Consider the following 24,598-nt stretch of genomic DNA (forward strand, 5'->3'; position numbering starts at 1 on the left):
GGTTAAGAGCACTGCCTGCCCTTCCAGAGGAATCAGGTTCAGTTCCCAGCACCCACATGGCCGCTCACAACCATCTGTAACTTCAGTTCCAGGGGATCCAATGCCCTCTTCTGGCCTCTGGGGGCACTGTACCCAGTGCACAAGCATACATGAAGTCAAGCTCATGAAATAATAACAGTAAAACAAAAAAATCCCAAATACAAAGGGGTAGAATGGCTTCACCCCCTGTACTGCAAAAAGAAAGGACCAGGCGGTGGTGGCACACACCTTTAATCCCAGAGGCAGTGGATCTCTGAGTTCCTGGCCAGCCTGGTCTACAAAGCGAGTCCAGGACAGCCAGGGCTACACAGAGAAACCCTGTCTCAAAAAAAAAAAAAAAAAAAAAGAGGAGGAGGAGAAAATTGGGATAGGGAGGTGTCCCAGCAGGTAACAGCACTTGCCACCAAGCCCCACAAACTGACTTAACCCCCTGGATCCACACAGTGGAAAGAAAGAAATGATTTTTGCAAGTTGTTGTCTGACCTACACACACATACACAGAGGGGGCGAGGAAGAGCAGAGACACAGAGACAGCCCCACGCCACGATGGAAGGTTGAAATAGTGAGTCTACACTGTCAGGGTGCCGGGACCCCCAGGAGCCAGCCAGAGCTGGGAAGAGGCATGGAAGCCTCCCCTGCTGGCTGGCTGTTGGCCACAGCCCAGAACCAATGGACTCTACTGTCTAAGGCACCCTCGTGACCATAGGAAGTAACCCAGGCGAAAAGCATCCTGGCCAAGACATTGACTCGGAGGTGGAGGGAGGAGGCGAGGTTCAGAAAGAAGGGTGTGGGTGAGGCTGCTCAGCCTGAGCTAGGGCAGGGGCTGGGCACTGCTCAGGCTAGGCTCTTGGAGGCCGGGGTAGAGAGGAACAGGGGCTGCTCTGAGCTGGTGCAAGGCGTGACAGGCTGCCAACGGCCTTTGCAGTTGCTGCTGACACTCACGAGGCACGTGTGGGTCGGAAATCAACCTGGAGAGTCGGGTCTCTCCTTTCACCAGGAGATCACACTCAGGGCAGCAGAGCTGGCAGGAAGTGCCTTCATCCGATAAGCCATCTCGCTGGCTCCTTTCTTTTCCTTTCTGTCTCCCTCTTTCTTCCTTTGCTTATGTGATTTCTGTCTTTTTTTTTTCTTTTTTTCAAGACAGGGTTTCTCTGTGTAGCCCTGGCTGTCCAGGAACTTGCTCTGTAGAGCAGGCTGGCCCTGAACTCACAGAGATCTGCTTGCCTCTGCCTCCAGAGCGCAGTGATTAAAAGTGTGCACCAAACCGGGCTTGTGTGTTTATTACCATTGTACATACGTGTTTGATGTGGGCTCCCTCTTCCTTCCACCTTACTCTCCTTTCCCTCTCACCTCTCCTCTTCCTCCTCTCCCCATCTCTCTGTGGGTCACAGGAAAACTCTGTGGACTCCATTCCCTCTCTCGAATATTATGTGGGTTGCAGGGATCCAACTCATATCTCCAGGCTTGTAATGCAAAAACCTTACCCACTGGGCCACCTTGCTGGCCCGTGTGGGCAGCGTGGCTTGAGATGGTGTCACAGACAAAGGCTGCCATGACATTAAGTAGAAACGGGGTGGGGGGGTGGGAGCCGCAGGGCGGAAAGATACAACAGTGAGGGACCCCACCGCGGGGGCATCACGCGCCCCCACTCACCTGACAGCGGTTCCTTCATCTTCGGGGGCTCGGGGACTTTGGGTGGGGGCTCAGGCGCCGCCTCGCCTGCGGGTACCAGTCTCTCGGCCAGGGACGCGCGCCGGGGCTTGGGCCCACGCCCGAGTCTCAGGAAGGCCAGTCTTTTAGCAGCTTCCCCAGTTGGCTCCTCATCGCCATGGGTTCGGAACCCCTGAAGCCGGGTCAGGAGGCCGAAATCTGCTGAGCTCCTCCGTATGCCCGGTGCCAGCACACGGCCCAGGAAAGAGCGGGCTTGCCCGTCCCCTGGGCTGCCTGCCCTGCGGCCTGAGGTCCAGCCCAGCCGGAAGGGGGCCAGACCCGCCAGTTTCTCCAGCGTGGCCCGCCGGCGGCACGCAGTCCCATTGGGTAGTGTCCCCAGCTCCTCGGCTTCTTCTTCCAGCGTTGGAGGCTCTTCAAACGGGTTGCGAGAGGACCTCAGGGGCAGAGTCCCCGCCCGCGGCACCTTAGGGTCTCCTACCCCCAGGCTCTTTAGAATTGGCATTTTGACGCTGGCACCTGCAGAAAAATGGCCAAGGTGGTGTTGGTGGAGGGCTGTGTTAGAAGGTGCCAGGCATCGGTGTCCACATTTAGAAACATTAGAGGCTTAAGCCAGACATACATCCTGGCACACCCTTAATTCCAGCATATGGAGCTGAGGCAGGAGAACTGAGAGTTTGAGGCAAGCCAGGGATGCCTAATGGCATTGGATCTCAAAACAATGAAGACAGAGCTGGGTGGAGCAGTGAACCTCTGCAATCTCAACACTGGGGAGAGGGAGGCAGGAGGATCAGGAGTTCAAAGCCAGCCTTGTTTACACTACAGTTTTTAGGCCAGCTTGAACTAAATTAAACTACATGCATTGCTCTCTCTCTCTCTCTCTCTCTCTCTCTCACACACACACACACACACACACACACACACATGCACGAACACAAAGCTGACCAAAGGAATGGGCATAGTGACATATCCCTATAATCCCAGGACTCAGGAGATAAACAGGAGGATTGACACCTGTCTGCGAGCGTGGTCTACATAGTGAATCCCAGCAAAGCCAAATGAAACCCAGTCTCAAGACAAACAAACAAACAAACAAACAAAAGATGATTATAAACAAAACAAAAGCTATAATGGAGACGTGGCTCAGTGGTGGAGCCCTGCCTAGAATCCCCCAGTGAGGGGCTGGGGTGTGGCTCAGTGGTAGAGCCCCTGCCTAGAATCCCCCAGTAAGGGGCTGGGGGCGTGGCTCCGTGAGAGCCCCCTGTCCAACATGGACAAGGCGTTGGGTGTGATACTCAAGCTGCTAAAAAGCAAGAAACTTAATCTGGGGATCTGCTCTATGCAGGCAGTGAGGATACAGTGGTGACTAAGTTAGAGCAGGCCCTGCCCTCACAGGGTTCTGAGTTCTGTCCACCTCCACGTCTCTCTCTGGTCCTTTGTCCCTCCCTATACCCCCTCACAGCTGGAACATATGATCACTTCTCTGCCCCAGACCTGGATTCTTTTCAGCCTTCATTACAGGCTCCATTCTGTAGCTTAGGACGACCTCAAACTTGAGGTCATCCACCTGCCTCAGTCTTCTAACTGTGGCCACAGCTGTGAGCTTATTTTAATTTTTGACACAGAATTCGTGGAGTCCAGGCTGGCCTTGAACTCTGATCCACCTGCGTCTACTTCCTGGATCACAGGACTGAGCCACCATGGCCTTTCAGCTTCTTGGCACTTGTAGCTCAGCTTTGAAGACTTCATGTAGCATCAGCCTGACCCTTCCTCTCTCAAACCTTTCACAGCTCCCTAGTGCCCTTGGCACAAAGTTCAGAGGCCCCATCAGAGCCCGGGGGTCTGACAGCTGCACAGCTCATTGGCGCTAATAAGTCTCCTGGTTTGTTTTCTCTGAGTCTGGCGTCTGCCTGTCTTCCCACATGCAATCAGCTCTCCATGCAAGGCTGCCTCCTCCTGGAAGCCCTCCTGATCCCTGGGCTCCCTGTGGTTCTCTCTGTTACTGTCCCTGTCTGGGGACAGGTCTGCGTCGGGACTGAGAGCCTGGTAAGGGCAGGGCTGGGCCCGTGTCAGTCACTTGTGTGTCCCTGGCTCCAAGCATGGGTCAGGCACTCTGGAATGGGTGCTAACAGGAAGTAAAGGAAGGAAGGAGGCAGACAGTTCATTCCTTGGGGGGGGGGGAGGTCATGAGGCACAGGCCACACAGGACCTGAAGTCTGTGACAAGGGACTTGGATTGTTTCCCAAGGGCACTGGTGAGCTGTGCAGGCATTTTATTTTTACCTTATTTTCAGTATCGTGCATAGACGCAGGGGCCTGGTGAATGCCGGGCACACGCTCCACCACTGAAGATATAGCTCAGCTTCGTGTCATTGTTTTAGCTTTATCAGTACTGTGTGTTCGTGAGAGCAGTCACCAGGGTGCCACAGCGCTTATGAGGAGGTCAAAGGACAACGGTGGCCATCACTTCTCACCTTCTAAGGTAGGGCCCAGGGACCGAACTCAGGTCAGCAGGCTTAGCAGCAAGTGCTTCTACCCACTGAGGCCCCCGAAAGCTCCCCCACTCCAGTGCCTTTCATTGTTTGCAAAGTGTACCCTTCAGGTCCAGCAAGATGGCAGAGGCAGACATCTGTGAGTGTGAGGTCAGCCTGGTCTCCATAGTGAGTTACAGCCAGCCAGGGATTCACTGTATAGACTCTATCTCAAAAAAAGAAAAAAATCAAATAGAATGCACCCTTCAGGGTAAATGACGTGGCTGGCTCCGTGGAGGAGAGAGCTCTTTCCTGGCATGCATGACCCCCTGGGTTCCACCCCAACACTGAATTAAAAAAAAAAAAAAAAGAAGAAGAAGAACTACTCAGAACATTTAGAAAAGTATTAAAAACAAAATTAATGTTCTGGTGTGGTAGCTCACAGTGCAATCTCAGAGCTCGGGAGGTCAAGACGAGAGCGTTGCCCCGAGTTCGCCGCTAGCCTAGGTGATGCATGGAGTTCCAGAGCAGCCTGGGATGCAGAGTGAGACCGTATCTATCGTACAAAACAGCAGAAGCCGGAGGCTGCAGAGCCAACCGGTGTAGGCACACGCCTTTAATTCCAGGCAGAGGCGGGTGGGTCGCCGTGAGTTCGAGGCCAGCCTGTTCTACAAAGTGAGTCCAGGACATCCAAGGCTACACAGAGAAACCCTGGCTCAAAAAACAAACAAACAAAACAAAACAAAAAAGCTGGAGGCTGCAGAGTCGTCTAGGTCCAGTGGCTGAGGGCCTTAGTTCGAATCCCAGCGCCCTCGTGGCAGCTCACAACTGTCTGAAACTCCAGCCCTAGGGCACCCAGCACCCCTGTTCTGGCCTCTTCAGGCACCAGACATGCAAAGTGGTGTACAGACATACATTCGGGCAAAAGGTGCACACACATAAGATAAAATCAAAGTTTTAAAAAACAGAAGTGGCAAAAAGTGCATCGTGCAAGTCAACACTTCCTTGTCTTTTGCTTATGCCATGAGCCGGTAACCGTTACTGATAGGTAGGCCCATCCCTCTGGTTCCCTTGTTTTAAGGGTTGCGTAATATTCCAGACAATTGGGGTGTTCGTTTTTCCTCTGTGGGCTAGGCCCCTAGGTCTAGTTTTGACCTGAGCAAGTGCGTGGAGGAGATGCCCTGGAGCGAGCCTGAGGCTGTGGGTAAATGCCTGCCCTGCTAGGACGGGGTCGCCCCACTCTCTGGGCTCCGAACCTCCAGTTGCTTCTTAGCCTCCCTGTTTCTAGACACACCATTTGCAGCCTCCCTCCAGTCCCCACGGTCCCTATCCCCAACGAGGCGGTCACCATAGCAACAGCTTGCTGGTAGCCCCCGTGGCACACACCCTTGTGTACTCGCCCTGTTCAGGCACTGATTTCTGAGTCTGCTCTCTCCCGGAAGGCTCCGCATGCCTCACCCAAAAATGGCAGGGGCTGGGGCCGGGGCCAGGGCGGGGGCACAGTGGGGTGGCTCAGCAGGTAGAGGCACTTGCCCCTGAGCCTGACAGCCTGAGCTTGACCCCAGGACCCATGTAATAGAGGGAGTGACTGTAACAGTGAAAGCTGTACTCTGACCTCTCCACCCGTGCACCATGGCATGGTAGCCACACACACAAACTGCAATGAAAATTTGCTCTATCCCTCCCAGCAATGGCTCTAACATCTCCCCCCAAGCTACCTCCCCGCCCTGTAACTGCTGGTTCCAACCGAATCCAGCCATGCCCAGACTTTATCTGCCACTCACTCAGTTGGTCTAACCACCCCCAAACGTGCCTCCAGCGCCCCTCGGACTCTTCTCAGCCCATTCCCATCACACTCCCAAACTGGCAGCAGTATTTACCCCAACAACTCCCCCCCACCTCTTTCCCCTTCCTGGCTCCGACACCTCCCTCTACAACCTGGCTCCGACATCCTGCCCCCTCCAACGCCCTCCACTCCCTCCCGGTGCCCAGGCCCCTGACTCACTTCCGAGCTCGCTCAAGCCCCCAGCCTCCCCGGCCTGCAGGATGTCTCTGGCCACCAGCGTTTCCCTCTCCCAGCCCCTCCTCCTCTTCCTCAGTGCCAGCCTTTCCCCTCCTCAGTAATCCTGACAGCAAGCCCACAGGCAGGGAGTCGGGTGTGGCGGCACGGCCCCTTCATCCCAGCACCCGGGTCCGGACGACCATGTGCTTTTGAGACCTGGACTGCATCTTGAGACCCTATGGGCAGAAGCCCGCAGGCCCATGATGGTAAAAGCATGCCTTTAATCCTGGCAACTGCGGAGCTCAATCCTAGCCTCCGCCAAGACGGGGTTGTGGCTCAGTTGGTAGAACACTTGTCGGGCTAGCATGAAACCCCAGATTCCCAATCCAGCACAGGGCGCAGGCATACAATCCAGGCCCTGTGGAGAGGGAGGGGAGGACCAAGCTGGTCGAAATCATCCTTGGCATATAGCAGTTTGAGGCCAGCCTGGGGTACATATGACCCTGTTGGAAAAAAAGCATTTTGGTTTTTTTGGAGACAGGATTTCTCTGTGTAGCTCTGGCTGTCCGGGAACTCTCTTTGTAGACCAGGCTGGCCTCCAAATCACAGATCCATCTGCCTCTGCCTCCCAAGTGCTGGGACTAAAGGTGTGCGCCATCACTGCCCGGCCGAAAGAAATACTTTTCTTAAAGCCCACAAGGGTTGCATTTGGGACCTGGTCCGGCTAGGTCCATACTTAGGCCTGATTCTAACCAACAGCCCCGTTGCAGACCTTGATCCCATCACCACCAGGGCAGCCTGAATGGCCAATCCTGGCCTTCCACTCTCTCTCCTTTTTTCCTTAATTAAACTTTATTAATTTATTTCTCTTGTGTGGAGGCACGCACATGTGCCACAGTCTGTACGTGGAGGTCAGATGTAAGCTTTCAGCGCTAAGGCCTCTCTTTCCATCTCGGGGATGGAGGCCAGCTCCTTAGGGTAGCAAGCACCTTCACCTGCTGAGCCATCCTGACAGCCCTTTCTTCCTTTCCATTTATCTGTCTGTCTATTTATCTCTCCAGACAGAGTCTCAGTCTGTAATCCAAGCTTGTTCAAACTGGCCAGCCTCCTGCCTCAGCCTCCCTAGTGCTGGAATTGCAGGTATGTTCCTGTAGCCCAGCTTCCTGGTTGCTGCGACCCTCCTCCTGTGGGAGGCAACCAGCGCTGGGTGCCCGCTGGGCTTCATTTCCCCACGCAGCATTAGAGTGCATAGACTAACACCCCCTGTCTCCCTCCTCTGTGAGTGCTCCCCCTCCTCCCCAGGAGCCCCACATCCCTCCAGGCGTTGCTTGCTCTCTGCCTTTCCAGCAGCACCCCCCAAACTCAGCCTTCACCCTCCCTCTGCCCACCTAGCCCTTCTGCTCTCCGGGTTCTGGATTCTGTGAAGGAACTTGGGGGCGTGCATTCCTCACCCGCACACAGACACTCACCTTTTGTCTTCTGTCCGTGCCTGTCCCTCTGTACGTACCCTCTTGCTGTCCAGTCCCCAGACTACTTGGGCCAGGACTGCTGAGAGCTTGGATCTGGGGGGGAGGGAGGTGGAGGAGGACAATTTCCTGTCAGGAAGCCCCTCCCTCTCTGGGGCCAGGGGCTGGAAGGCCCCATTATCTGTCTGCACTTCTAGGCCAGGCTGTGGTTGGGCCCTGCTGTGACAAGGACCACAGCCCCCTGTCCCCACCCTCACCCTCCCTCCCAGCTTTGCTGGAATCTGCCCGCCCTCCTGCCTGCTTTTCACGCCTCCCAAGGTAACAACACCATCCTGTGTACCCAGGAGAGACGCCCTGAGCTGGCCAGGGGCCCACAGCTGTGGTCTAGAGTAATGGAGAGGTGGATGGGGTCTCAAGGGAACCTGTGTCCTTCTTGTACCCGCTGCTAGGGAGACAAGACTCAGAGGACAGTCCACTGGCACCAGAGGCCAGGCCTGGGGACCCAGTGGGATGGCCCAAGCATGGCCAGTCAGGTGGTGGTGGCGCAGACCTTTAATCCCAGCAGAGGCGGGCAGGATCTCTGAGTTCAAGGCCAGCCTCGTCTACTGATCAAGTTCCAGGACAGCCAATACACAGAAAAGGCCACACAGAAAAATCCCGTCTTGAAAACAAAGGAAGAAACAAAGAAAAGTAGTATTCTCCATGCCTAGCAGCCTCTGTACCAGGATTCTATCACTTATCTTCCGGCCCTGCTGTGGTCCAGTCTCCCAGGGACCTGGCTGTTCTGTGTCATATCCACTTAGTACATTCCACTAGCTGATGTACTCAAATCTGTCTCCTTTTTTGTCCTTTTGAGACAGGGTCTCACTATGTAGCCCAGGCTGGCCCAGAACTCAAAAAAATCCTGCCTCCCAGGTGCTGGGATTGAAGGCATGTGCTACCAATCCTACCCTTCTTTGTATGTGCTGGGGAACTGAACTCAGAACCCTGTGCACACTGGTCATATGGTACTGCTTTCCAGTCCACATTCATCTCCTTTAGATTCCCCAACTCACCCACTCCAGTGAAGACGCAGTGAATCTGATCCCCTTTTTTTTAAGTGTAATATTTATTTGCTTTTTGTGTGTAACAGACTACGTGTATGCGTGTCCATGCCTTGTGCGCATACAGTGCCCAGACAGGCTAGAAGGAGACAGATCCTCCGGAGCTGGAGTTCGGAGCTGGAGATACAGAGGACATGTGGGTCCTCTGACAGAGCAGCCAGCGCTCTTAACGGCCGAGCCATCTTCCAGCCCCAAATCGCACTTTTGTGTCTTGCAATTTAGTGGGTCCTGGTGTATTCACAGAGTTGTAGCACGCCGGCATCTGAATCCAGGTTGTCTCCAACACCTTGAAGACACACGACAGACTCCGGCAGCCCTCCCTCTGCCTCCTCCCAAATCCCCGGGAAGCCAGGAACCCAGGGCCTGTCTTCCTCAGCAGAGTCCTCCTTTTTGAACCAATTGAACGATGTGACCTTTTGTGTCGGTTCCTTCTTTACTGAATGTAGCATTTTCAAGCTTCATCCCCTTTGTAAGGGTCAGTCTCCCCAACCGGGAGATGGGGTGTGGGAGGGATTAAGGGAGTGAGTAGGGAGACGCCGTCTGTCCCCTGGTGGTGGATGTGAGAACTGCAGCTGTCAGAGCTGGACCAGGGAAGGCTTTGGGAGTTACTCAGCGCCCCATTCCACCTCTGGGACCCCATCTTACCCTTGGGACCACAAAGCCCACCTAAAGCCCCTGTCTTAATATTCTCTGGGCCCCACTTTGATTTGCTTGTTTTTTTTTTTTTTTTTTTTTTTTTTGAAATCAGGTCTCACTATCCAGCCCAGGCTACCTTGGAACTCTGTGTGTACTAGGCTGGCCTCAGACTCAGCGATGCCTACCTCTCTCTCCCAAGTGCTGGGATGCTGGATGTGCTACCAGGCCTGGCTTGAATAATTTTATTTATACGTGCAGTTTGAGTTGATTTGTTTGCACTATTATTACCAGGAAAAATGAAACCATCCTTTAAGAGATGAGGGTCTTGGGTTCAAATCCCTCGGTAGCCGAGCATGGCGGCACACACCTGTGATCCCAGCACTCGGGAGGCAGAGGCAGGGGGATCGCTGCAAGTTCTAGGCCAGCCTGGTCTACAAAGTGAGTCCCGGACAGCTAAGGCTACACAGGGAAACCCTGTCTCGAAAAACCAAAACACAAAAACAAAAAGTTCCTACCTCTTGGGAGACCGAGGCAGGAGGGTTGAACGTTGCGGGCGGGCGGTGCTACCCCATGAGAGACCACGCACAAAAGGAAGAAGCGAAGTGTTTGTCTCACATATTCAATCTCAGTATTTGGGACGCGGAGACAGGAGGATGGCCTGAAGCTCATGGTCAGCCTGGGCTACAGAATTAGACTCCGTCTCAAAAGCCAAACAGCACTTACCTAACTGGGGGGTTAGTGTGGTCGCAAAGGTCGATTTCTCCGGGAAGGCTTACTGAGATGGCTGACCCGTTAGTCTCCCCCCTGTGGGAGCTGACTACATAATTTGTAGAAGGGGAGTGTGTTCTCCTCTCCCCAGTTAAAACAAAAGGAAACAACTCCCCGCACTCTAACTGGGTGCGGCATTCACACCCGCTGCCTCAGCACACCCTGAGGTGCGGGTGGATCAAGCAACCTCAGTGGCTGGACTTCCAGGCTGCCTGGGACACATGACACCCAGTCTCGAAGTCAATAAACGCATAGACAGGGCGGGCCCGAGGGTGAAAGGGCTAGCCTGTCAGACCCCCACAGAGTGAGAGCACACAACTGACTCCCAGAACCTGTCCTCTGGGAGTCATACGCACGACCCCCCCCCCCCCCGGAAGAACTGATAAGCTGTTCAAATGTAATAAATAAATAATGCCAGCTCTGCCACCCACCGTCTCCCTGAGCCTTTGCTTTTAAAGCTTAGGTCGTTATTTCACGTGTGTGGTGGTGTGCTGTGTGTGCAGTACCGCGGGAAGCCAGAAGATGGAGTCCCTGGAACTGGAATCAGGGATGGTTGTGAGCTGTCATGTGGGGCGGAGGCCCTCGGGATGAGCAGCCAGTGCTCTTAACTGCTGAGCCATCTCTCCAGCCCCCACCTCAAATTTTAATATAATTTGCTTACTTGCATGTTTCCATAATTTAACTTTTAAAAGCGTTTACGCTTAACAGCCAGTCCCGTAGTTGGCTTGCTTGAGCTAGCTCTAGCTGATAGCTGTTATCCTCCGTCTCTTTTGCCTTCATTCTGTCTCATGTAGCCCAGGCTAGTCTCAAGTTCACTATGTAGTTGAGGATGATCTGGAACTTCTGAATCTTTTAGAACACCACCAAGCTTGGCAACATCTAATTTTCACAAAGGGAAAGTGGGGCTCAGGAAGACTTTTAAAGACAGCTAGACAGAGCCCTTCCCCCAGGGGCACCAGGCTCTGGACCAGGATTATGCAATCCTCGCCCTCTTCCTTTCATCCCACACGGCACTGTGTGACCTCAGCACAGCCCTCACCCTCTCTGGTCTGTTTGCCCCTGCAAGCCAGCACCTGTTTGGGCTTCCAGCCAGAGAAGCAACCAAGACACCTTTTCACTCATTGTACAGACTGGGAAAGTGACACCAGCAAGGGCTGCCAGTCACCCAGCCTCTGCCCCAGGGCTGAAACTCAGGATAACCTTGAACTCCTGATCTTCCTCACCCCAGGGCCTGGCTTCAGTTTTGTCTAGTTTTCTGAGACAGGGTCTTTCTGTGTAGTCTTGGCTGGTCTCAAACTCAGAGCAACCCACCTGTCTCAACCTCCTACCTGTCGGGATGACAGGCACACAGCCTCTCTTTCTGTCTTTCTCTGTCTCTGTCTTCTGTCTCTCTTTATTCCTTTTTTTCTGCAGACCTCGACGGCTTGAGTTTCCCTTTGTCTCTTTCATTCCTTCCCTCTGCCTTTGCTCCTGGCTCTCTCTCTCTCTTTCTTTCTCTGTCCCCTTTCTGTCCTTTTGTGTCTCTGTCCTTGGCATCTCTGTCTGTCCCTCTCTTTGTGACTCTGCTTCTTCCCACCTCGTGTCTGTGTATCTTTCCTATCTCTCAACATCTCCCGCTGCCCTCCTCCTCAGCATCTCCCTGTACAGTAACTCGGATTCTCCTGTGAGAACTTGCTGGAGACCGGCGCGCCCAGACCTGCCTCCGCCCCCAGACACCCCCACCCCCGCGCCCCACAGCCAGCCCAGACCTGTGCCTTTAAGAGCCAGCGGCAGGGGCGGGGTCTCCGCGGGCCCCGCCCGTCCCCCTGACGTCCCTTCCTCCCCGGCCCCTTGGTCGCCTCCCTCTGCCGCCGCCTCGGGCCGGGTCCGCGCCCCCTCCCCGGTCCTCGCCCGTGCACCCTCCCGCCCGCCCGCCGCCCAGATGGCGCCCCGGGTTCCCCTTGCACAGGGCCACTAGGACCCTCGGTGTCTTCTCCCCTCCCCCGTCCTGCCCTCGCTCGCTCTAGCTCAGCGAGGACTCGGGCGTCCACGGCGCCCAGCTTTTGAGCTCGCGTCCCCAGGTCGGCTGGGGGGGGAGGGGAAGAAAGGGGACCCCGGGATCCCCACCCCCCCCCACCCGGCCGTCCCTGTCCCTTCCCTCCTGGGACCCCAGAGAAGATGTCTTCGAGGACGGCGCTGGCCCCGGGCAACGATCGGAACTCGGACACGGTGAGTGGGGCCCAGCCCCTTGGGGTCCTTTGCCGGGGTCCAGCCACAACACCCCTCTCCCTCCGGGCCGCTGGCCCTGCCAGCCCTCACTCCTTTCCCAGCTCCACAGCCCAGACTGACGCTTCCCATGACTTTGAGGCCTCTCTGCTCCCTCCTCCCCGCAGCCCCAGCCCAGCCCGACCCCTAGGGGCGCCCCTGTCTTTGGACCCTTCTCTTGTCCCTCTGCAGAGCGCTTCCGCCCGGTCTCTTCCCTCCAGGAAGCCCCCTCCCCTGCCCGCCGGCAGCCCCTCCCTTCCCCGTCGGCCGGGTCTGTCGCCCGGTCTGTCCCCCGCTCGCCCGCAGCCTGGGCTCGACCCTTCCCGGATGGCACGGCCCCTAGTCCCCGAGGCGCAGCCCTGGCTCCCCCTCGAGCAAGGCCAGACTCAGCCTGGCCCTGCCGTCCTCCCTGCCTCCGGCCGCGTTGGGGTGCTGGCTCCCCCTGCCACCCCTGGCTAGTCCCCAGATCCGCCTGGGCTCCTGCGAGCCCCCTCCCCCAGGGAGCCAAATGGAACCCGGGCCCAGGGCCCTGCCCGCCTTCTTCAAGGTGCCTCCACTCCCCGGCCAGGCCCTGCTGTGCCCAGTTGCCCTGTCCTTGAATCATTGGTGCCTCTGGGGTCTCCCAGATACGACCCAGGCGCTTCTGCTCCATCTACGGGAAGCCTTGGCTTCCAGCCTGCGGGCTCGCATCCCAGGTTGGGGTTCCAGGCCCCGGAGCAGGCTGACTCCGGCTTCCTCCTAAGCCTCTCCCCAGCCTCACCTCACCACCCACCTCATCCCTTCCCCACACCTCCTGCTAACCGGAGCCCAGTTTCCTTGCCCGAGGTCGGGCTTTCTGGAGGAAGCCCCCCTCTCCGGCTACCTGTCTCCCCAGTCTGTAAGCCTTCCCTTGACCTCCTTGTGCCTGAGCTCTTAGCCCTGACCTCTGATGGTCTGCACCCGGTCCCCATCCCAGGAGCTCCCTTCTCTCACAGCAGCTGGGTAGGGTAGGACTCTGCTCCCCTGCCTTTCCCATAATTCCGACAGCTCTCCAAGTGTCCAAACACCAGCTCACCGACTCGTTCCCGCTGGGATGTGGCTTCTTCCGCAAAACACCCTCTTCCCACCTTTAGCCCAGCGTGCAGCTACACACTTTTTGTTTTGAGACAGAGTCTATGTAGACCAGGCTGGCCTTAAACCCACAGAGATCCGCCTGCCTCTGCCTCCTGAGGGTACCCAGGGGCGTCTCTCCGTGTCTCTGCTGCGTCTTGCAGATAGGCCCCTCTCCCCTGTTGGTTTCAAGTTGGAGGTTTCAACCGGACCCACCCACTTTGGTTCCGCCACCATTCCGGGGTTCAAATACTACTTCCATGTGCCACACTGCATCGTGTCTTCAGGCTCCTGGCTCTCCCTGCCTGAGTTGATTCCTGCTTTGTGTGAGGGTTGGGGGGTGTGTGTGTGTAACGATTTGAGTCCCGCAAAGAATTAGCGAAGACATGTGGGTGAAGGCTGGTACATAGGCGGTGCTCATGGCTGTTGACTGCTGGCATGACTGGATGTGAGTCAGAAGGCAACGCGTTCTCAACTACAGCTGTCATGAGTTGTCAGGCAAGCTCACAGAGCCTGCTCCGGCCTCAGTTTCCTTGTAAGCGGGTTGGTGGTGGCACCTCCTTAAGTGTTCCGATAAACTCAGATTCACATCACATCGCTGTGTGACCTCGGGCCAGGGACCTCACCTCTCTGAGCCTCAGCTTCCAAATCTGTATAATAATTGGACTCCTAGCGGGCTTTCCTCTTTCCCGATTTCCTAAGATCGTCGGCTTGCAGGGGGGATACTGGGGTGGGCAGTCTGTCCCCTCGCTCCAGTCTGTAAGGAGTCTTGTCTGGAGTGACACCTGTCTCCTTCTGCAGTCTGAGGTTGCAGACCCCAGCGCTGCCACCTGGTGACCGTGGTGACAGACACTTAAGGTCACAGTCTTCTGCCCCAAGTTCTAGAGCCACAGAGACCAGGGGCCAGCGTTGCTGTGTTTCCTAGCAACAGGCACGGTGTTCAGGCACCAGCCGGTAGGTTGGTCAGGAGGGATCCGGGCCAGTTGGTGGTGCTAGCCAATTTTAGCTTCTAACCCTGACCTCTGGGGGTTCGTCACCCCCTGCCACAGCTACCTCTTCGTAGGTGTCCCTCAGCCACGTAGCCTTCAGTGGCATGCCTCCCTGAGCCCCCTGGAAACACCCAGCAGGAATTCTTCTCCAGGCTCATAGCTCTGTGGGGATCAGAGCTCTTATCTTCCATCTCTACCACCTGCCTTCCCCACCCGGGGCCCTGAAGGTGAGCGGCTGCTGGCATCTGGGAAGATCAGCACTCAGGAGCCCGAAGCCTAGGCTGGAGTCCCAGGCCTTCTCATCCACCTGCCCTGTTCCCTTAGGGAATCTCCAAGTCTGGGCTTGAGCATGCTCACTGTGGCTGGACCCACAGGTGCTGAGGTGTGAGTGGCATGAGGTAGGAGAGTACCAGTGGTGGGAATCAGAACTATCTGGCCTCGGGCAGCCTTTTTGTTTTCACTGGCCATGCCTACCACATCCATAGCACAGTACTGAGGGTCCATGCCAGGGCCTTGCACATGGTAGGCAGGAGTTCTACTGCTGAGCCACACCCCAGCCCCTCACTGGGGGATTCTAGGCAGGGGCTCTACCACTGAGCCACACCCCAGACCCTGATTAATAATTACTCTAACTGCTGAACTAGCTCTTGTTAGTTCTTTTACTTGTTACTGAAGCAGGATCTCACTGAGTTGTCCAGGCTGGCCTTGAACTCACTCCACTGTTCAGACCTTGAATTTGAAATCAGATTGCCTCTGCTTCCTAAATAGCTGAGATGACAGGCCTGGTGGACGTCGTCCTCTTGCCTCCTGTGAGGAAGCTGTGTGGACAGGGCTGGCACTTGGCTATCCAGGTCTTTGTTTCTCCCTGGACTGTGGGGATACAGGACCTCCCTCCCTGAGTTCGGTTGGGAACTGAGTATTGGTGAGGGGCCTGTTTGTGCAAGATCTGGCTGATGCTATCGTCTTCCTAGTGAAAGCCGCTTGGGAAGATGTGGTAGAGTGAGCCAGTGAGTTACTTGGGAAACCGAGGCAGGAGGATTTCAAGTTTGCAAGACCTTATCTCAAAATTCAAATTAAGATGAGGGTGAGGGCTGGCTGGGGGGGATGAGAAGACTGCAAGTATGAGGACCTGAGTTCAGATTCCAGCACCCACATAAAAGCTGGGCACGGAACACGCCTGTATCCCCAGCACTGGGTGGGGGGTGGGGCAAGCAGAGATGGCCAGATACCAGGCACTTGCTGGCCAGCCAGTCTAGCTGAAATGACAATCTCTAGGTTTAGTGAAGAGGGAGTGTTTCAGAAACTAAGGTGGAGGGTAATGGAGGAAGATGCCTGAAACTGACCTCTGACCTCCACAGGTGAGGACACCTGCACACGTACAAAAAGAATCGGGTACTGAGGTGTGGCTCAGTGGTCGAGCCCCTGCCTAGAATCCCCCAGTAAGGGGCTGGGGCGTGGCTCAGTGGTAGAGCCCCTGCCTAGAATCCTCCAGTGAGGGGCTGGGGTGTGGCCTAGTGGAAAGTGCTTCTCTAATGTATGAGAACTGCACATAAGAATTTTTTTAAAAAGACAAAAACAGGCATAAAAGTATGAATCAGTCTAATGTGATAATGTGTGAAATGCCTGTGTTCAGGTCCCAGCTCCAGGCCTCAGTTTCCTCCACCTGTAAAATATATCAGTTGTCCACGCTTGTGAAATGCTGATCATTGCTGTGGAATGGCTGGCCGTCTGGCCTTTTCCATTCCTCCCTGTCCTGTGTCCTGTTTTCCTCCAGCCGTGAGGAGGACATGAAGGGAGATCAGCCAGGGCCTCTGGCTCTCAGGGCTCTGGCCAAGAAAGAAAGGCCCAGTCCCTGGAGGCTCCCAATCAGGACAAGTCACCTCGTTAGGGAGGCTGGGGAGGGACAGGCCAACAGGAACGGAGGAGTTGATGGGGGAGATGGCAGGGTGGAAGGGCCATAAGGATGAAACAGTGTTTCATGGAGAGGTGGACAGAATGGTCAGGGCTGCCGTGTTGGGGCAAAATGAAGAGTTCTACTGTTTGCAGGAGAATCTGGGGCAGCAGTGATGGGAGACAGTGGCCCCCAGCCGTAGAATGAGATGTAAGACCCTCTCAAAGCTCCCCGAGGTGTGGCTATTCCAAGCTCGAGCTCTTGTTTTCCTTGTAGATGTGGGCTGACGAGAAGGGTCATTTCTAAATTAGGGACAGCATGGGCATGGTGGCACTTGGGAGACTGAGGCAGGAAGATCAGGAGTTCAGGGCCAGCCTGGACTTTATAAGACCCTGTCTCGCCCAAAACAGCCTGATGTGGATGTAATTCCAGCCTTTGGGAGGCTGACCTAGGAGGGAGGATATTTACAGGTTCCTGCCTGGCTTAGGGCTACAGAGTGATACACAGTATCAAAAACAAACAAACAAACAAACAAACAAACAAACAAAAAAGTGGTGGCCCATGCCTTTAATCCCAGCACTTTGGGAGGCAGAGGCAGGTGGTGAGTTTGAGGCCAGCCTAGTCTACAAAGGGAGTCCAGGAGAGCCAAGGCTACGCAGAGAAACCTTTCTGTCTCGAGAAAAAAAAAAAAAAGGTAAATAAGTACGTCAATAAATAGGATGCCACAACATTTGCGGTAATAGATACAGTCTAATGATAGGGAGTTTAAGGTCATCTTCAGTTACATGGTAAGTTCGAGGCTAGCCTGGGCTACTTAAGCCTCTGGTTTTTTGTTTGCTTGTTTGTTTTTAAAGGCCAACAAAAACCCCAAAAGACAAGGAAAGAAAAAAATGCAAAAATATATTGCTAGAGTTTTCAATGTAACACTTTCACACCATGGAAAGCCAGGTCATCGGTAGGCAGGAGACCAAGATGTCTGGAGAAGGTCAGCTGGGAATGAGGGAGGGCGGAAAGACCAGCTGTGGTGACCCAGGCCTGTATTCCCAGCACTGGGTGGGTCAGGAGTTCACAGCTACTTTGGCTACATGTTAAGTTTGAGGGCAGCCTGAGCTACCTGGGACCCTTTCCCGCCTTCCCCATCCCCCACCTCAAGAAAAATAGATGGGGCCGGCCAAGGACATGGATTGATGAAATAGGGTGTTGGGGTTTTTTTGGCCAGAATGGGGTGTTGGGTTTGGAAGGTCAAACCCAGCAGCGTTTAGAAGAATACAGTCTACAGATGCTGGTGGAACCAGGGGTTGGGGGTGGGGTGGGGGGCAGGGGTGGGGAAGGGTGGCCGACAAGTACTTCTGAGACCTTGGTGGTCCCTCTCAGAGCTTTGTGCCCTGCTGGGGACAGAACTGAAATGGCTCCCCAGAGCTTGGCCCTTCTTGAGCTGGGGCCTTGGGGATCCCGGGTGGTCCATGATCATCTTCCCATCCACTGAGAAGTGGAGGCATTTCGGTTAGCCTTAGCTACACCATCAGCTGAAAGCCAGCCTGGGCTTCAAAAGAACCTGTCTCCGCAAAAACAAAGGGAGTAACTTGCTGTGTAGCCCAGGCGAGCCTGGAACTCAATATGTAGTGGAAGATAATTGTATTTGTCTTCCTGCCTCCCCCTCCGGGAGTGTCATCACGCCTGGTTACATGGTGTTAGGACTGGATGCCTGCTAGGCAAACTTTCTAAGATTGAGCAACAGCCCCTGGTGATGTGGGTTCTTTGTAGGGTAGGAGGACCCCAAAGGATCCTTTTCCTATGGCCCAAGTTGGCAAAGGGACACGAGGGCACAGTGGCCACGGGTACCACTGCAGTGGGCAGGGACTGAGGTGGCTGAGACAGGCGTCTCTCCACACAGCATGGCACCTTGGGCAGCGGCCGATCTTCGGACAAAGGGCCGTCGTGGTCCAGCCGTTCCCTGGGCGCCCGTTGCCGGAACTCTATCGCCTCCTGCCCTGAGGAACAGCCTCACGTAGGCAACTACCGCCTGCTGAGGACCATCGGGAAGGGCAACTTCGCCAAAGTCAAGCTGGCTCGGCACATCCTCACAGGCCGGGAGGTGAGTGGGCGTGCCGAGGGGCCTCAGGGCGGATGGTGGGTTGGGGGCGTTTAACAGGCCAGGGGTAAGGTCAGGGCTGGTCCTGGTTGGCCTTCGTACCTAGGGAATTCCCCCACTTGTTCAGAATCTAAAGGTGGTTTTGCTTTGTTTCGAGACCGGGTCTCTCTGTGTAGCCCTGGCTGTCCTGGAACTTGCACTGTGGCCTCGAACTCAGAGATCCACCTGCCTCCGCCTCCAGAGTGCTGGGATTAAAGACCTGTGCTGCCACGCCCAGCTTTAATGTTATTTTTAATGGTGTGTATATGCGCATGTGGTGCATGTGCACACCAGAGAGCGTCACATATCCTGGAGCTGGAGTTACAGGCCTCCTGTACGAGCCAGGGACCCACCCTGAGGTGGGCGCCGGGAGCCAAGCACTGCAGGGGTGTGCCAAGCCATCTCTCCAGCCCCTACTTGCGCAGATTTGTTTCCAGAACAGCCCAAGGAGGAAAAGAAAACCAGTTAGCAGGTTCCCTGAATCGTCGGGGTGTCCCAGGTCACGGGTGTTGCCTGCCTGCCTGCCCTTCTCTTCGGGTTTTGTGTGCTTTTATTGTATTTATTTGTCTGTTTGTTTCTGTGTGGGAGAGAGAGGGGCCAGAGCAGGACTTCAGGTATCTTTGCTCTCTGCCTGTTTGCCTTGTGTTAGGTTCTAAACTGGGAGCTTGTGGCCTCAGCTGGCTGGCCAGGCGGCAGGGCCCCTGCATTCGCTGACACGCCCCCAACCCCAGTGGAATCCCAGTGCTGGGGTTCCAGGCTCTAGTGGCCACGTCAAGCTTTTTTAGCACAGATGCTGAGAATTCAAACTCAGCTCTTTATGCATACTAAACAGGCATTTTACCTTAGACCAAGCCTGCCTTTCTGCTTTTTTTCTTTCAATTTTATTGATTAGTTTTGTTATTTGACAGTTTCATACGTATATAATGCGTTCTGTTTGCTTGAGTTTTTTTTTTTTTCACCCTTGGTTTTGTTCTTTTGTTCTTTGATGCCGTGGTGACCTACAGCTTGCCATGTAGACAAAGCTAGCCTCTGCCTCCGCCTCCTGGGTTCTGAGATTAAAGGCATGTGCTACCCTGCCTGGCTTGTTGTTTTAAAAGTTTTATCTTTATTTTAAACAATTTATTTTTATTTTATTTTCACTGGTGTTTTGACTGCGTGAATATCTGTGTGAGTGTGTCAGAAGCCCTGGAACTGGAGTTATAGACAGGCATGAGCTGTCATGTGGGGGCTGGGAACTGAACCCCCAGTCCTCTGGAAAAGCAGCCAGTGCTCTTAAACACTGAGCCATCTCTGTTTGTGTTTTAAGAAACAAGTCTGACTCTGTGTCTTCAGACTGTCATCCTTCTCTCTCTGCTTCCTGACTCTGGATTATAGGTGTACAACACACTCTTACCTGCTTGCCTGGTTTTCTGTATTTTGGCCACAAAAGCAATAGGTCCACAATACAAAGCTTGCCTAGAATCCTCACTGGGTGGAGGGGCTGGGGCATGGCTCAGTGGTAGAGCCCCTGCCTAGAACCCCCCAGTGAGGGGCTGGGGTATGGCTCAGTGGTAGAGCCCCTGCCTAGAACCCCCCAGTGAGGGGCTGGGATGTGGCTCAGTGGTAGAGCCCCTGCCTAGAATCCCCCAGTGAGGGGCTGGGATGTGACTTAGTGGTAGAGTGAGGTCCCTGTCTTGTACAGGGTGTTGGGTTTGATGCCCAGGAGTACAACAACACAGCCCAGAACTCTAAGAACCAGGCACGGTGGCGTATGCTTTCAATCTCAGCACTCAGGAGGTGGAGGCAGGAGTAGTTATGTCAGTTCACAGGCTATCCTGGTCTACATAGTGAGTTCCAGTCTATTTAAAAAGCAAAGCAAAACAAATCCTAAGAGACAGAACAGCAGGCTGATATTACTCATCAGTGTAAATACAAATTAAAAACCTTTTTTTTTTTTGAGATAGAGGTTTGCTAGACTGACCAAGGCTCAAATCAAAATCCTTTGTGTTTTAATTTTTTTCTTCCATTTCTTTATTTTGAGAGTGTGCCTATGTATAGAGACCAGAGGAAGACCTGCAAGGACTGAATCTTTTCTTTCATCCTGTGGCTTCCAAGCTCAGACTCAGGCTGTCAGGCTTGCGGCCTTTACCTGCTGAGCCATACCCCACCCCACCCTCTCCCCCATCTCAAACACAACGTTGGGGATTCAGTCAGCACCAGCGGGTGATGGCAGCGATGGGCAGCTCCCAGTGATGCAGAGTTCTTTTTTCATTCCACAATTTATTCCTGCGCTTCATCACATTCACAGATGAAAGGAACCATATGATCGTCTCAATACTGGCACGAAAAGTGCATGACAAAATTCTCAAAATTCCACGTGTGAGAATCCAGCAAGGGCACGGGGCCCACGCCCCACAGAGCACAGGCTGTTTCCCATATGTGGGGTACCCATTCCATTCCAGAGGTTGCTTTCCCTCAAGATTTATTATATTTGTTTTAAATTTTTACCTCTTTTCTTTTTCTTCTTCTTTTTGAGGCACAGTCTCTATATGTAGCTTTGCCTGGCTTGGAAATCATCATGTAGACCAGGCTGGCCTGGAACTCACAGAGATCTCCCTGCCTCTTCCTCCCAAGGGCTCCACCACATCTGGCCTATGATTCTTTATTTAAATGATGTGTCTGTATTTCTGTGGGTGGACATGTGCACGTGTGTGCAGGGGCCAGGGAGCTAGAAGATGGCGTTGGGTGTCCTGTACCTGGAGTTACCGAGTTGGCAGCGGGGGGGGGGGGGGGGGGGCAGGGGAGGTGCTGGGGCCTGAAGTCCACAGGGCCCTCTGCAAGCACTGTCACTCTGTTTTAAATCCTCCAGGCGCTCATTAGCCTGGGACTTGCCATGTAGACCAGGCTGGTCTGTGACTCTAGATTGTTGGAGTTACAGGCATGGACCACCATACTTAGCTCAATTAAGACTTACGGCTCAGCTGAGTATGCATGGTGGCTCACGCCTGTAATCCCAGCACTCGGGGAGGCAGAGGCAGGCGGATCTCTCTGAGGTCAAGACAGGCCTAGTCTACAAATTGAGTCTAGGATAGCCAAGGCTACACAGAGAAACCCTGTCTCAAAACCAAACCAACCAAGCAAACAAACAAAAAAAAGACTTAATGATCAATAGTAAAAAAGGTTTTTTTTTTTTTTTTTTTGAGGTAATGTCTCATATAGCCCAGGCTGCCCCCAAACTTGCTGTGTGCTCTGAGTTTGACATTCCCTCCTTCTTCTGCCTCTAGGTCGCTATCAAGATCATTGATAAAACCCAGCTGAACCCCAGCAGCCTGCAGAAGGTGAGGCGTGTAGATGGGGGTGGGGTGGGAACACAATGCTGGGTGAGAGCTGGGAGAAGGGGATCCCCCAAACCATTCCTCCCCTCACTACTGCCTGTTCTTCCTTCTGGCCTTGCCCAGCTCTTCAGAGAAGTCCGCATTATGAAGGGACTCAATCACCCCAACATCGGTGAGCTGGCCTGGGAAGGGAGGTGGGAAGGGACAGCTCAGTGGCTGCACTGTCACTGCTGTGCAACTCTGGGCGAAGGGCTTAGGTTCTGTTCTGTCTTTTGGGTCTGTTTTGTCTCAATCCGTATCAAGGTGGTAGTGACTGCATAAGCTGAGCCGTGGGACACCTCGCCTTCGGGGCTCGTGTGGCCCATCCTGTTGGTAACCATTAGACAGAGGTGGGCACAGAGTGGCCACTGAGACAACACAGTGTAGCCCCGCCCAGCTGTGGCGACACTATCTTTCTTTTTTCTACTTTTTGTATTTATTTATTTACTTTGTATCCCAGCTGTAGCTCCCTCCCTTGTCCCTTCCCAATCCTGCCCTCCCTTATCTCCTCCCATGCCCCTTCCCCGGTCTACTGATAGAGGAGATCCTCCTCCTCTTCCCTCTGACCCTAGCCTATCAGGTCCCATCAGGACTGGCTGCATTGTCCTCCTCTGTGGCCTGGGAAGGCTGCTCCCCCATTAGGGGGAAGTGATCAAGGAGCCAGCCACTGAGTTCATGTCAGAGACAGTCCCTGTTCCCCTTACTAGAGAACCTACTTGGACACTGAATTGGCATGGGCTACCTCTGTGCAGGGGTTCTAGGTTATCTCCATGCATGGTCCTTGGTTGGAGTATCAGTCTCAGAAAACACCCCTGTGCCCAGATTTTTTGGCTCTGTTGTTCTCCTTATGGAGCTCCTGTTGCCTCTAGGTCTTTCTATCTCCCCCTTCTTTCATAAGATTCCCTGCGCTCTGCCCAATGTTTGGCTATGAGCCTCAGCATCTGCTTTGATACCCTGCTGGGTAGAGTCTTTCAGAGGCCCTCTGTGGTAGTTCTGTTCTGTTTTCTCCCTCTTCTGGTGTCTATCCCGTTTGCCTTTCTGAGTGAGGATTGGGTGTGTTTACTATCTAACGGCTGATTTTCAGCCACTCGGGCACATGCCCTAGGCCCCATTGAGCTGAAGCTCGTGTGTAGAGAAAGGGATTTATTGGAGGTTCTGAAGGAAGACTTGAGGATTGGCAGATGGCTGTGGAGTCTGGTTGGAGAATGGCGGCCTCTCCACCCTTGCCTAACACCCTGTTCTTCCCCCTCCCTCACAGTGAAGCTTTTTGAGGTGATAGAAACAGAGAAGACATTGTACCTGGTGATGGAATATGCTAGTGCAGGTGAGGCCCTGCCCCACACCCTGCTCTCACACCGACCCCAGACCCCTACGCCCTGCTCAGACCCCCACGCCCTGCTGTCACACCCACCCTAGACCCCCACACTCTGCTCAGACCCCCATGCTCCGCTCTCACACATACCCCAGACCCCCCACCACGCTCCACTCTCACACACACACTGCCTGACTTTCACACACTGCTCTCGCACGTGGCCCAGACGCACACCCCTCTGGCTGCAGCCCTCTCTCCTCTTGCTCGCCGCAGGAGAAGTGTTTGACTACCTCGTGTCGCACGGCCGCATGAAGGAGAAGGAGGCTCGGGCCAAGTTTCGACAGGTGAGAGATGGGGTGCTCTGGCTCCCTTGGAAGAGGGTCTGGCGAGGGGTGAGAGGAGCTCCTTGCACAAGTGCATACACGGAGATGAGGGTGTGCAGGCGCTCAGGTGGGAGAAGGCTGTCTGGGATCCCGGTGTAAGTGGTGGAGGTGGGGACACCGGTGTGGAAGCTGAGGCCCAGGGTGCAGGTGAGGGGGAAGTGCTAGAGCAGGCATGGCAAAGCTGGGCTAGTAACCTCAGTGCTGGAGGTCGGAGGCGGGGGATCAGGAGCTCAAGGTCCTCTTCAGCCACGAGAGCTTCAGGCTAACCTGGGCTACACAAAGACCCAGTCAAGAAAGAAGGAAGGAAGGAAGGAGAGAGAGAAAGGGAAAGGAAAAAGAAAACAGAAAGGCTGGGGAGGTGGCTGCTGAGCAAGGCAGAGGACCAGACTTTGGTTCCCTGGCACCAGTGGCTCGGGCGTGGCCACCAGCTTCCATCTTAGCGCTTAGGAGACAGCCGGGCTCACTGTAGCCGGGTAGCTACGCCAGCTGGATTGGCAAGCTTCGGGGTCCTCGAGAGAGACCGCCTCCCCTGGTAAATAAAGTGGAGAGGGACTGAGGAAGGCGCTGTGCCAACCTTTGGCCTCCACACGCGTACACACACATGCACTCACATGGGGCTTGCAGGCACACGTACACAGGCGCAGAGATGCAGGGAAAGAGATGTGGATCCTCGAAGGTGCAGGTGCGTGTGTGGGTGTGAGATAGCTGCGAGCACCGAGTGGCAGGATGGGGGTGGGCTTCTGCGTGGCAGGACCTTCGGGGGCTTGGTATTGGTGTGTGCCGTGGTCATTCCCAGGGGTGGAAGATGCCTTGAGAGGCACGAGTCAGAGTGTGGACACTGGTGGCTGAGTGTGTATGGAGGCAAGAAGACGCACCAGTGTGAGGCCCGGGTGTGAGGTGACAGGATATGGTGCAGGTATGAGGCCCAGGTGTGAGGTGACCGGGTATGCGGGTGTGAGGTCTGGGTGTGAGGTGACCGGGTATGCGGGTGTGAGGCCCTGGTGTGAGGCCCAGGTGTGAGGTGACCGGGTATGCGGGTGTGAGGCCCGGGTGT

General features: G+C 54.7%; 2 protein-coding genes across 3 annotated transcripts in view; one reads left to right on the forward strand and one right to left on the reverse strand.

Moving 5' to 3' along the window:
• The window catches only part of Exoc3l2 (exocyst complex component 3 like 2), a 31,203-nt gene extending 23,378 nt beyond the window's left edge, over positions 1–7,825 (reverse strand). Inside the window, exons 1-2 of the mRNA XM_060368421.1 lie at positions 7,649–7,825; positions 1,693–2,226 (exon numbers count right to left, since the gene is read on the reverse strand). Of these exons, the coding sequence (XP_060224404.1) occupies positions 1,693–2,212 (520 nt within the window). The 5' untranslated portion in view covers positions 2,213–2,226; positions 7,649–7,825. The remainder of the gene's footprint in view (positions 1–1,692; positions 2,227–7,648) is intronic.
• A 4,137-nt stretch (positions 7,826–11,962) lies between these two features.
• The window catches only part of Mark4 (microtubule affinity regulating kinase 4), a 31,386-nt gene continuing 18,750 nt past the window's right edge, over positions 11,963–24,598 (forward strand). For both annotated transcript variants that reach the window (XM_021642160.2, XM_021642159.2), the window contains exons 1-6: positions 11,963–12,360; positions 18,260–18,460; positions 21,760–21,813; positions 21,934–21,982; positions 23,108–23,173; positions 23,435–23,505. In XM_021642160.2, coding sequence (XP_021497835.1) covers positions 12,310–12,360; positions 18,260–18,460; positions 21,760–21,813; positions 21,934–21,982; positions 23,108–23,173; positions 23,435–23,505 — 492 coding nt within the window. In that variant the 5' untranslated portion in view covers positions 11,963–12,309. The remainder of the gene's footprint in view (positions 12,361–18,259; positions 18,461–21,759; positions 21,814–21,933; positions 21,983–23,107; positions 23,174–23,434; positions 23,506–24,598) is intronic.

This window comes from Meriones unguiculatus, chromosome 1 (assembly GCF_030254825.1).
Source record: "Meriones unguiculatus strain TT.TT164.6M chromosome 1, Bangor_MerUng_6.1, whole genome shotgun sequence".
Classification (NCBI taxonomy): Eukaryota; Metazoa; Chordata; class Mammalia; order Rodentia; family Muridae; genus Meriones; species Meriones unguiculatus.